Source organism: Ursus arctos, unplaced genomic scaffold (assembly GCF_023065955.2).
Source record: "Ursus arctos isolate Adak ecotype North America unplaced genomic scaffold, UrsArc2.0 scaffold_17, whole genome shotgun sequence".
Lineage (NCBI taxonomy): Eukaryota > Metazoa > Chordata > Mammalia > Carnivora > Ursidae > Ursus > Ursus arctos.
In genome coordinates this window covers 16,649,714-16,662,614 of record NW_026622841.1, presented here as the reverse complement: position 1 = coordinate 16,662,614, position 12,901 = coordinate 16,649,714, and the positions used below count along the sequence as shown (strand labels likewise).

At 43.8% G+C, this 12,901-nt stretch overlaps 1 protein-coding gene across 11 annotated transcripts in view; it reads left to right on the top strand.

The window, feature by feature from the left end:
• The window catches only part of NEDD4L (NEDD4 like E3 ubiquitin protein ligase), a 332,508-nt gene that overhangs the window by 261,880 nt on the left and 57,727 nt on the right, over positions 1-12,901 (top strand). For 8 of the 11 annotated variants that reach the window (XM_057313371.1, XM_057313372.1, XM_048218420.2 and 5 more), the window contains 4 exons: positions 802-968; positions 6,717-6,849; positions 7,981-8,157; positions 10,390-10,464. In XM_057313371.1, the coding sequence (XP_057169354.1) occupies positions 802-968; positions 6,717-6,849; positions 7,981-8,157; positions 10,390-10,464 (552 nt within the window). Of the gene's footprint in view, positions 1-801; positions 969-6,716; positions 6,850-7,980; positions 8,158-10,389; positions 10,465-12,104; positions 12,165-12,901 lie in introns of all 11 variants that reach the window. The other 3 variants (XM_057313368.1, XM_057313369.1, XM_057313367.1) reach the window with 1 other exon arrangement.

Below are 12,901 nucleotides of genomic sequence, written 5' to 3'. Positions count from 1 at the left end.
AGGAATTTTTTACACTGTTGTAGCTTTCCAACTGCACTAACCAGTGAATTATTTTAATTTTCCAGTGACTTTACTAGGGGATGTTAGGAGGGAATACTTAATGCCTAAAATATGTGTTGCAAAAATGTAACTGGTAACTCTGGTACCGTGAAGCCTGTTGATGGGGGGCAGCAAGTGGGGAGGGCCTAAGCAGAAAGCAGCTTCCGGACTTCTGCTCTCATGATTGTCCTCGATGCAGAGTGGGAGCCTTACCAGCTTCCAGAGTCAGCCCGCGTGCCATCCTCCCTGGGGAGCGATCGAGCCTGGGCCTCCTGGCCCCTGGTGCCGTGATCTCTGTAAGAACACCCATGCGGCATGGCTCATCGCCCCGGCTCCCTTTTACCTTACAGAGGTGTCGAAAAGACAAAAGTGGTAACACAACCCATGTCCCTGGCGTGGCTTTGCACTGCCCTGGAGGCCTTCAGGTCAAAATAACAAACCTGTGTGTGGAAAGAGAATAATGTGACTTAACACAACACACTGTACGTATCTGAAGCTGTGTTGCTCTGTACGATGAGTGCGGCCACGTTCAAAGGCAGCACAATTAATTGGCCATTGCTCAGAATTTTTCTTGAGACTCTTCTAGAATTGATTTTTTTTTTTTGACCCTTTTTGGGAATTTCTTCACACGTGGAGCATGAAGCCACTGAAAGAGCCAGAATGCCAAGGAACAGGGAAGAAGGATCCAGAGCGCACCGTGATTGTTTTTCCTCCCATCCAAAGGGCCCACCTCAATGATCTTCATTTGGTTTTCTTCCCCAGCATGGCTGGGAGGTCGTGGACTCGAACGACTCGGCCTCTCAGCACCAGGAGGAGCTCCCTCCCCCTCCGCTGCCCCCGGGCTGGGAAGAGAAGGTGGACAATCTCGGTCGTACCTATTACGTCAACCACAACAACCGGACCACTCAGTGGCACCGACCGAGCTTGATGTGAGTACCGTTGCCTGGACAGGGATGCGTCTGCACCCATGAGGGTGGGACACGGTGGCTCCGTGGGGGCAAGTCGGGACATCGGTCCTGCATCAGAAAAAGTGTGTGGTCGTGCAGGACGACGCCGTTCCTTCCTCTCCATTTAGTTCAAGATTTCACGTGTGCGAAAGAAGCAGCTCTTGCCTTTGTTCGTGTTCTCCTTAAGTATGAACGAGTTCATTTTATGTGTCTTTTTATATAGGCTCGTGAAATATAGGTTGTTTTTCCTAGATTTATCTTAAGGGCGCCGACGCGCTCACTTCCCTCGTACCCCTCTTCCTCTCCTGACTAACCCAGAATGGAAAAAACAGCGGGCGGATTGGCTGTGCAGTTTTCTTTGAAGTTTTTGGATTTTTATTCCCTTTAATTATTTGATTTGGAAGCACAACTTATTTTTTCCTTTTTGGGAAATTTATAAATCACCCCCTTGATCTCACTAGACACCCATGGGAGGGTTGCAAACTCAGAATTAGTCATTACTGTTTATTCTCATCCCTCACCAGCCTCAGGGATGCAGTGAATTGATTACTGTTTTGTTCACACAGCAATTTCGTATTTGATGGTAGAAAATAAACACTGGTTAAACCTCAGCTACATTGAAAAAGGATTTGAAGCAGCTTGCTTTTAAATCATGGTATACAGCAAGACCTAAAACTATGAGCATACAATAAAAGGCAAAACAGAATATTAAAGGAAGGAAAAGGAAAAAATTATCTTTGAAAATTTGAGCTCCCTAGCAGCCAAGACAAGGAGGGTAATTATCAATGAGTTATATAGTTTTCAATATGTAATAAAAGCAAGTATATTAAGTGAGGTGGTTTTCTCTTTAATCCAGACTCTGAAATTTGCTAATGATAGTTTTTAAACAAGTGGTATTAGCAGTGTGATGGATGGCGTTGTCAGTAAGCCTTCTATCTTTAGACGTTCCAGAGAGATTTTGCTTATGACCGTGGGTGGAGAAGGTAGCCAAGAAGTCCAGTCCAGGTTTTGAGTTAGAAAGCTTGCCAAACCCACACCAATGAATCCAGTCCTTCCTAACCTCCCAAGTGGGTTCCTGTGAGTATCGGCTGTGCTTGGTCAGCTGTAGACCCAGCTCGTTATTCACAGGACAGTGTAAATACCCAGACATCCAGGCGACAGTGAGCTCTTCTTCATTGCGATTTTTCCCCCATAGAAATATAAATGGAAATGGTCTAATTTTTATTTTTATTTTATTTTTTACCAATTCCCTTTGATGAATGACCATAGCTATTGTGAAACTATTTTAAGCCATTTGACTGCTCTAGCTATTTGTAATTTAAAAACACAAACAGAAAACTGGATCTCCCTCCCCACTTCAGCTTGGTTACACGTAGTGATCGGGAGTCTTGAATCACCAGTCTCGGTGGCCATACCCTAAGTAAGCACCATGAGCTTCCTTTGCTAAACCTCACTGAACACCTGGCACTTTGTGGGGACCAGAGCGTCCTATGACCTCTGCAGAAAAGTGACCACTAGTAGCTCACAAAGAAATACGAATGGCCGTGCGGACATGGATAAAACACCTTCATTATTATCCTGCAGACTGAAGTCTGTTATTTTGGGATAAGTGGAAATCCTTGCTTTCTCTACCTCCCAACTTCCCAGAGTTGTGGAACTCTAATGAGGAAATTCCTGAGGAAAGACTTCATATGTTTTGGTAAACACACCACCTTGGTGGCAGTGTCCCAAAGAACTAAACCAAAACAACAGAGATCATCTGTACCATGCTGGCTCATCAGTTGTCCAGAGCAGCATGGGAAAAATGCGGCTCTTAATCCAAGTTCAGGTTCACGGCTAGTTCAGGGAGTGGTCAGTGGCGTGGCTGTCCACTTGTGAGGCAGCTCTGCTAAAGAGGGTGAGCCAGGAAGGACGTCAGCAGAGCTCAGGTGGGGCCCGGGGAGTGCCTCCTCTGCAACGGGCCTGGCTTCTAGAAAGCAAGAGAAAAGTTAGACGTGAAGAGTTAGTTTCCCCAGTAACGTCTTCGTCCCATCTGAACTGTTTCGAGAATTTGAGGTGCTTTCTCCTTACCTTTACTTGGTGTGGCCAGAAGCGCTCAAGCCTTCCGGAATTATTTTAAAGTATTGTTCTAATTTTAAAAAAATTATTTCCATAATTCAGTGTTTATAGAATATTGCTGTACTCTTTGGGGGGAAATTGGTATTAAGAGGTGTCTTTATTTTTTTAATTTTATTATTTTTTAAAAAAGATTTATTTATTTGAGAATGAGAGCGAGAGCATGAGCAAGGCAGGTAAGAGCAGAGGGAGAGGGAGAAGCAGGCTCCACCCTGAGCAGGGAGCCCAACAGAGGGCTCTTTCCCAGGACCCTGGGATCATGACCTGAGCTGAAGGCCCACGCTTAACCGGCTGAGCCACCCAGGTGCCCCAAGAAGTGTCTTGATTAAAAGGCTCGCTCTATCTGAGGAAATGAGACCGTGATAACCATATGCTAAAGCAAAGAATTAAGACTGTCCCAGTGACTCCTGTCTTCCCTAGTTCACTACGCCTGTGCTCCATACTTCGGCCCCCTGAAAAATCTTCAGTGACAGCTCGTTGCCCTCGGGCTGTTCTTCAGGCTCCTTCTCCACCCTGTCTCTTGCCAGATTCCCCAGCCACACTCATAAACCCACAGGGCGTCGAGTGGCCAGCCCGTACCCAGCTGCTTTCTGATTACTCTCTTCTCGGCCCTGTGGATGCAATAATGCGCCCCCCCCCCCCACCCCTGCCCAAGGACGGGAACAGAACCAGAAGGTGCCCTTTCTTCTGGCTGCCTTTAGATGTCAGCCTCCTCCACCTTCCCCTGGGGGAGCTGTACTTCTCTTCAGGTCTCACGGGAAGTCAGGTGCTTCCTCTCTCCTATCGTGAAGCAACGTAATACTCCGGTTGCCTGTTGGAGCCTGGACTGTGTTTTCTTATTCGCAGATCTACCCCTTAAGCGCCTGGCCCAAAGTAGGAGCTCAGCAAAATGCCTCCTAACTGAATGAATGAGCACAAGTGAATCACTTCTGAAAGTGATTACAGGCACATGGTATAGAATTCCAGAATGGAAGGCTGCCCAGAGTGCTCCCAGCTCTCTCAAGTCAGGGTAGCATTTAAAACACCCCTAATTTTAGAATTCTCCTTGACCCTGTTTTAAATGTCAACGGTAAGCTTTTTACTGTAAAAAACACAATTTTAGGAGCACCTGGGTGGCACAGTCGGTTGAGCACCCGACTCTTGGTTTTGGGTTGGGTTGTGATCTCGGGGTCCTTGGGATCGAGTCCTGTGTCGGGCTTCGCACCTGGCGTGGAATGTGCTTGAGATTCTCTCTCCCTCTGCCCCTCCCACTTATTTTCTCTCTCTCTAAAAACAAAAGTCTTTAAAAAATACAATTTTAAAAAATCTGGCGAAGGAATGAAATTAAGGTTATAAATGAAGATGAACTTGTGAGACTCACTTAATTCCATTACCTCTCTTTCTAGAATACTTTGTACTTCTTCTGTCATAGCAACAATGTAATCCTATCTCAGTAACTCCCTTCGTCATTGCAGTAGCTAACGTTTGTGAATGGGAGTGATCTCATACTGATCTTAATTGGCGGTGAACTTGATAAACTTATGGTTTATCATGCCTCTATCCACTTGTATATTTCCCATGGAAGTCAAGTGAAGAATATATATATGAAATTAATGACTGAAGAAAAATGAAATAATTGTTTCCTAAAATATTTTCTTGCCACCAATAAAATCATTTTCTGTTTTAATCTGTCAGCTCAGAAATATTTTTAAATGTTCATCTTCCCATTAGTGACTCTTTTAAATTTCCACTTTCAACAACCCTCTCATTCAATTGCTTAATGACATGCAAAAGGCCTCCTTTGTGTGAACATTTTCACTTTATCACTAAAGATGGTAAAAACCCAGAGTTGGAATTTCAAAATCAGAGGTATCTTCTCTGTGCTTTTTAGTTGTTTCTGGTTCACACCGATTACTAATTATATGAGCCTGTGGAATAAGGAAGATTTGCATAATTTTTTTTTTTAAAAAGATTTTATTTATGGGGCACCTGGGTGGCTCAGTCGTTAAGCCTCTGCCTTCGGCTCAGTGCGTGATCCCAGCGTCCTGGGATCGAGCCCCGCATCAGGCTCCTCTGCTGGGAGCCTGCTTCTTCTTCTCCCACTCCCCCTGCTTGTGTTCCCTCTCTCGCTGGCTGTCTCTCTCTCTCTGTCAAATAAGCAAAATAAAATCTTTAAAAAAAAAAAAAAGATTTTATTTATTTGACAGAGAGGCAGCGAGAGAGGGAACACAAGCAGGGGGAGTGGGAGAGGAAGAAGCAGGCTCCCCACTGAGCAGGGAGCCTGATGCGGGGCTTGATCCCAGGACGCTGGGATCGTGACCTGAGCCGAAGGCAGATGCTTTACTGACTAAGCCACGCAGGCGCCCCAAGAGTCACCTCTTTATTTGCATACAGTGGTATTAGTCTGAAACTGTTCACTATTACAGGGGCCCAGCAGGCTTTTTATTGGGATATAGTATAAGTTGGTTTAAGAGTATATTCAAATATTTTAAAACCTATGTTGTAGGAAGAATCTATAAGGAGGGCCCTTGATTAATACTCTACTCCAATTAGTTTGAAATAATGTTTTCAAATATTTTGAAAGGTTAACTTGCAACGTCATTTTTGTTAACTGAATAGGGTGTCTTATTGAAAGAGTCTGAGTTTTCTCCAAAATTTTGACGTTTGACCTTCTACTCTAAAAGCCAGCAGGTAGTATTTCTCCCAAAGTCTGACTGCCTGTAATTTACTGCAAAAGTTTTCAAGATTGAATTGATGCTTTCAGATCCTGAATTAAGAGATGTATATGACCAAAAAAAAAAGCATGAAGTTACAGTGTTCTTCAAATCCCACTTGATTTGGGAAGTTATCACCTGATGTTTGTGCAAATTTTAAAAAAGTGGGTTTAATAGGAAGAAATACAGTGTCCTAATTCAGAGATTTTGTCAAAATGAGATCCACAGCAACCAGAAAACATCCATGTTGGGTCAGGAGCACTTCCTCAGACCCAGCTTGAGTTTGTGCTATTTCTGCTCTTTGGCCCATTGTTAGTGACCAAAAGTTGCTGCCTGTCATTGCTAGTGTCCTGGAAGGGTCACAACTGACTGGCCCCAAGTCTGAGACCTGTCACCTGTCCTTTGAGAAACCTGCCTTATCACTAGAGCAAACGGATGGAGGGCTGTGATTTCTTTTTTTTTAAAGATTTAATTTATTTGAGAGTGAGAGAGAGAATGAGCAGTGGGGACGGGCAGAGGGAGAGAAAGAAGCAGGCTCCCGCTGAGCAGGAAGCCTGACTCAGGGCTGGATCCCAGGACCCTGAGCTGAAGGCAGATGCTTAACCGACTGAGCCACCCAGGCGCCCCAGGGCTGTGATTTCTTAAATACTGAAGTACTTTTCACAGTCTCTACCTGAAAAATACCCAAAGACATGATTACTGATGCCTGTGAACCCTGTATCTGTTGGGTTGAAATGAAGCTACAGCTGTAGCCAAGCTCCGTAGGGAGAATTCTCCCACCTAACGGCCAGCTGGTTGTCAGCGTTGAGCAGGACAACGCTGACTCGTCAGCGGGCGCAAGGCCCTTGGTGAGCATTGGACTGTTGCCCAAGTGCCAGGGATCAACACGGGCTCTCCTGTCTCCCTTGCCCTGTGCTCCCAGGGACGTGTCCTCCGAGTCGGACAGCAACATCAGGCAGATCAACCAGGAGGCGGCGCACCGGCGCTTCCGCTCGCGCAGGCACATCAGCGAGGACCTGGAGCCTGAGCCCAGCGAGGGCGGAGACGGCCCAGAGGTAAGCTGTCCCCATGCGGCCTCCGCGCTGCAGCTCCGTCCCTTCCTCCCCTCCGTGTGCCCCAGCTTGATTCTGTGTCCTCGTTTTTTTCTCCGGGTAAATGCGGTCTAAAAACTAATGATCGCGGTCTTCCAGCTCATTGATGACCATCGGGATATCGATTAATTTGGGAAGCGCTTATCAAAGTCATGTTTGATTAATACACGTGTCTGTTCATTACAAAAGGGAATGTCTAGTCATGGACCTCTTAAGATATTCTCACTTTACAATTTACTTTTCCCCCGAGTCTGACCGTATCTTACTGAATGTGATTGTCCTGTTCAGCAGCTGAATGAGTCCTGTCACTTGTGTGGGTACCACATGCTTTTACTGAGGGGTGTTGACATCGTGAAAGAGATTTATTACCAAGAAAACAGAAATCTGGGTGAATTTAGAAACGTTTATTTTTTTTCCCCCTTAAATGTTTATGGTAAATTACTGGAGGAAAAATTAAGAAGTGAGCCACAAATTAGCAATAACCATAACTTCCGTACAGCCTTAACAACTCTGTTTACTTACTAGAAATCCATTCTTTTCAGACCGTGTGTCAGGAAGAAGATCATTGACAAAACGTGCCAGTGCTCAAAATTGGAAAAGCAAAATTAGTGATAATAAATTCACAAAAAGTTACTTAATAGCACTGTTTAATTACAGCTTATAGCAGCTCTGCTGTTTTCATTGTGACTCCTTAGTAGTTGAAGAAAATCCGTGAAAAACATGAATGCATTCCTGAGAACATTTTTCACCCATGCATGTCGTCACTCATGCTAGAAGTGGGTCACTGCTCAGGGAGATGGTGTTATGGAGTGGTTAAGAGCGCAGCCCTGAGAACCAGGCTTCCTTGGATCAGTTCCTGGCCCTGCTACTTCCTAGCTTTGTTCTCTCTGGCAAGTTACTCTCTGTGCCTTGGTTTCCTCATCTGTCAATTAGGGTAGTAGTCGCATCTTCTCATGGTTCTGGAGAAGATTGTGTGCCTCCCGAGTGCTCAGTATATGTTAATTATAGTTATTATAATGGTTATCGTCGTTGGCAAGGTGACAAGAGGATCCCTCATTCCTGCCATTTACCCCAGTGTCTTTTGTTCCTTGATAGCCTTGGGAGACCATTTCCGAAGAAGTGAACATCACTGGAGACTCCCTCAATCTGTCACTGCCCCCACCGCCATCATCTCCAGTGTCTCGGACCAGCCCTCAGGAGCTGTCTGAGGAACTGAGCAGAAGGCTTCAGATCACTCCAGACTCCAATGGGGAGCAGTTTGGTTCTTTGATTGTAAGTAATGGTCCTGTTTGAATGAGAAGTTAAGCAAATATTTTACCATTTCTCATTGCTGTAAGAGAATCTTGTGTGCAACTAATGACCAAGATTCTTCCAGCTCCCAGAGAACTCTGACATTTTCCAAAGTGCTTCCTTTCCTAAGAGGACAATACCAAAAATAGTCCAAGCAGGTGAGAATCTTTCTTGATTTGTAAAGAACTCAAGAAAATAAGAGTCCATGACTTCTCTTATTACCAGCTTTAACCCTGAATTTCTTTTCCCAGCCAAAGGCTCATGAATAGTACTTTCATCACAAAGATGGTGTTTCACACTGGGACCTAAGAGACATTAGGCCTCTTAATGAGTCCTCTTAATTTGTACCCTACTGCACGCTTTATCGTTCTAATGTCACAGATGAAGGCATGATGTTAAAGGGACCCATCTAAGACAAAGTTAGAATGGGAGACAAAAGACCTCACCTAAGTCCCAGAGAACAAATCCTTAAGAAAGGTTATGAAGTTGTGGTATAGACTACAGGGTAACATTTGCACTTGGGTTCTCAACCATCAGGGAACCTCTTTCTAGAAACTTCGGGTAGGGCTGAGCCCCAGTGAGAAGCAGCAAAACCAGCATGAAGACCTCCATGTCTGACAACAGAAAACCCTGCAGGAAAGTCCATAGAAAAATACCTGCATGTGTGTAAAGTTGAGAACAAATGGAGTCTGAATGTTTCTTAAGAAATTAAACTTAAAAGGTGTGTTGTAGTAAATGATAGTAGTCACTCCACTGAAAATGGCATCCTAGAAAAATAGTCATTATTACAACTGTATCAAACCCACAAGTAAGTGTTCACAAAATTGTTACTCCTTCAGTTACAGTGTTTTTATTTAAAGACATCATTGGCCTATATTGTATGAGTTGTGGTGATTACTCATTTCATGTGGCTTTATATTAGAATTCTATAAATGTTTTTCAGGAAGAGAAATACCACCGAGATAAAAATTTAATACTAAAAGGGCAGGGGAAAAATTATATGTGGGATATTTGAATTGGTAAAAACCGTTGCTATGGAAATGACATAAGCAATGAAGCCATGTATTTAAAACCTCTGAAAGGTAATAAGTAGTGCACATAGCAGGTGTCCGCCCCTAGTCTACCAAGTAAAAAATCATAATTTTCATCAGCATTAGTATCAAGTTAGCATTTCCAGTTATTTCCATATATATTCTAGTTATGGGGACCCACGTGCATTTAATCATTCCAGGTGCATAAAATACCTTTAAGATCCAAGTACAAGAGGCAGTATTATTTTAAGGTTGTGTTGAGTCTGATTCAACTATTAAGGAAGAATGTCTTGGAAAAAGAAGAACACGGGACTCCTCTTCAGTTTTGCTTCTCAGGGTCACTCCGTATTCAAGGACGATAGTGTGAACTTTGACCAAAGAAGGAGTCCTCCTTGCTGACCGTTGTGGAAGGACACGAATAGGCCCCCATCACTGTCTTTCTTTGACCTTACCCCATTTTACTTATTGTTGCAAAATATTAAAAATGAGTGAGTTCTATGCACATACTTATCCCACCGGTGAACCAGTTGCTGATTAGACACTTGGCCTTTGTGTGCTGTTCTCTGATTGGATCTGTGAGGCTTTTTTTCTTCTAACAATATAAGTTAATACAGATAAGTCGGAGGAACATCATATGTCACACACTCGATGTTTTAGCTTAACGTCACTGCCTGACCCTTCGAAGTAGCAGCGCAGGACTGTATTTGAGTTCTCTGGACTTAGACTCCAGATGACCCTTTGTCAGTAGTAATGTGCAACAAATGTCTGATAAGCATATATCAGTATTTTTTCCTTTATTCCCATCACACTGGAACTTACCCCACAGGTGCTTCCCAAAGCAAAATACAAGACTGCTAGCTTCCTGTTTCCATTTTTAGAGCAGCACTAGAACGTTCCACTGGCCTCTCGAGTCCCCTTCTTGTTTTGGTCTCTGCCTCCTATTTTTGCTGTTACGTCTTACTAAGGCCCAATCAGAATTCCAGTCTGCCTGAAACGCTTGAAAATGTACGATTATTCAACTACTTGAAGGATTAGTGCCCTGGCTCAGAAAAGCTGGTGTCTTCTTTAATTAACTTCTAATACCAAAGAGCACTCCCTAGGCTTGAGGGACATTTTTTAAACCGGTGAACCTTGCTTCTGTTCCTGTGTATTCATGATGGGTCATGTCCTTTCATCCCTTCAGCAAAGAGAGCCGTCCTCGAGGTTGCGGTCCTGCAGTGTCACCGACGCAGTCGCCGAGCAGGCTCACCTACCACCGGTAACCCACGCCCCTTGCCGGCCGCCAGCTGGCTCATGCCGCTTGTATTTGAAATCGTCTTGGGCTACGGAGGAAGAGTTTTTCCTGTGCAAATCCATTCTCTGTCTAAATGAGACCTTAGGCTTTCCTAGCAAATTGCCCAAGGAGAATGGATTTCCAATACCAAGAGTTATTGCCACGAAGTCTCTGAAATGCTAAAAACTTCATTGCTTTGCTTTTCCACCTAAATTAATACCAAATTCTGATGTGCTTACCTGACTTAAAACTGCTAAACTCAAAGCATGCTTTAATAATTCTTTTCTGTTTTTAAACTTCATTTGGTCACTAACGCTGTGCTCCAGTGAGCTGTATCTTAAGAACATATTGAATCCCTTCGAACAGGAAGAACTCTTCTGGGTTTGCAGGGAGCGGTTTTTTCCCATCACTAATGGCCTAAACTCTTAACCCACAAAGCGCCTGTCCCTTCTCTGTAAAGGCAGCTCTGCTGACTCAAGAATTGGCTGTAATTTGTTCCCACCTTCCCACAATGTTCCTAACTAGCAGCGAATATGGGAGAGTAAGGAGTGTTTGATGATATAGGACAAAAATAAGAACGATTATTCAAATTGGAAGGCAGACCGGGACTGCCTTGGGAGAGGATTGGTGTATGCAGTAAAAATTTTTTGGTAAATTTATTTCTTCTTTTGGAAGAGAAAATATTTTGTGGTTTTAGCGTGTTCAACTTGTTTAACCTTGACCAGTTTTTTTGTTTTTTGGTTTTTTTTAGTACAAATCCTTGATCATTTGGGGGGCACTAATAACACTATCATGTATGAAGTTAAAGGAAAAAAGGATTGTACTTAGAGTTTTTGCAATCATGGTATCTTCCCTGTCATGTACATTTTTACTGCAAAGCATATTGTTGCCTGTGTTGTAGTCTTTTATGGTGACAGGATGAATTCGAGAATATGCTGGCTAGCTGAGTAATCAACATGGCAGGTTCAGTTATGGCGCCCATAGAATGGATTGGTTGATCAGAAGCTTGACAAGAGCATCCTTTCTGGGATGGTTTTAGTACAGGCCTCCCCAAAAACCAGAGTAATCATCTGTGGTAGCCTGGGGAGGGGATCCCCCTCAACCTGATGATTCTGTGATTTTCCTTGATGAATTAATGGCACTTTCCCTCCTTTTCAAAATCAGTGTCAATTTTATCTACCAAAGAGCTCCCTCTCCTGAACACTGTTGATTCCTCCCTCTTTCCCTATACTCCATAAAGCTGTCAACTCAACTGATCACTGGTGGCCTCTTACCCAAATTAGGAGTTAGGCAGATTTAAGAATCTGCTTAATTATTTCACAGTGGGGATCAAACCAGAGCGGTTGTTTCGAATGAGACCTCTCACATTCCTGAGGGTGCAGTTCATTGTTTCCCGGAATCAGGGCTACAGCCTGAGCCTTCCCGGGGTGGGAGGGTGATGGTGTCCCAGTTTTTCTTCTGGTCATCAGTGAGGGGTTGCTCAGCTTTATTTGGACAGGGTGGATTGCAGGGATTCTGATTAATCGCACCTACCTTCCTGGCTGCCACATCAGTGATTCCTGATTCAGTAAGCGGTGGGTGGTTGCCCCAAGTACATTTCACTGATGTACATTGTCATTCAACAGCCCAGTGCCCCAGCTAGGAGAGCGCGGTCATCAACTGTCACAGGTGGTGAGGAGCCAACGGTAATGATACCCTTGATCAGACATTAATGGCAAAACTGTGGGTTGGTTTTAACATTCTGCATAATGGTGACTATACCCTTTTTCCTTTTTTGGATAAGATGAGCTTTTTTTTCTTTTTTGGATAAGATCAGCTTCTTCGTGCTACAGAGCTGTACATGGTTCTTACTGAAAACCTCTCACATTGTTCAAAGGTAGTGGGTAAAACAGCAATTTTTCATCCCATGTAGTTTTATTAGGAATACTGTCAAACTTCGATAAAGAGCATTTAATTTGACCATTTAAAATATATTTCTGGGGTACCTGGGTGGCTCAGTCAGTCAGGCATCCAACTCTTGATCTCTGCAGAGGTCTTGATCTCCGGGTCGTGACTTTCAGCCCTGCATTGGGCTCCACACTGGGCGTTGGAGCCCACTTAAAAAAAAAAAAATATATATATATATATATATATTCCTGCTACACTTGCTTCGGCAACACACATACTAGAATATATTTCGACCTTTAGTGTTTGTAGTCCTGATCGGCTTTTCTTATTTGTTAGAACGCTTGAGTAAAATAATTGTTTGGAGGAGAATAGGGAAGCCACAGGAACTACATGCAGTTACACGTGTGGATTCCCGGTCATGTGCACGGCCCGCCTCTCCTGTCTGGTGTGCTCTATTTTCTGTATCATGAGCATGAACCAGTGACCCTGCTCTGCCCCAAGGGTCTGTACTCACAGGAATGAATAAGTCTTCATA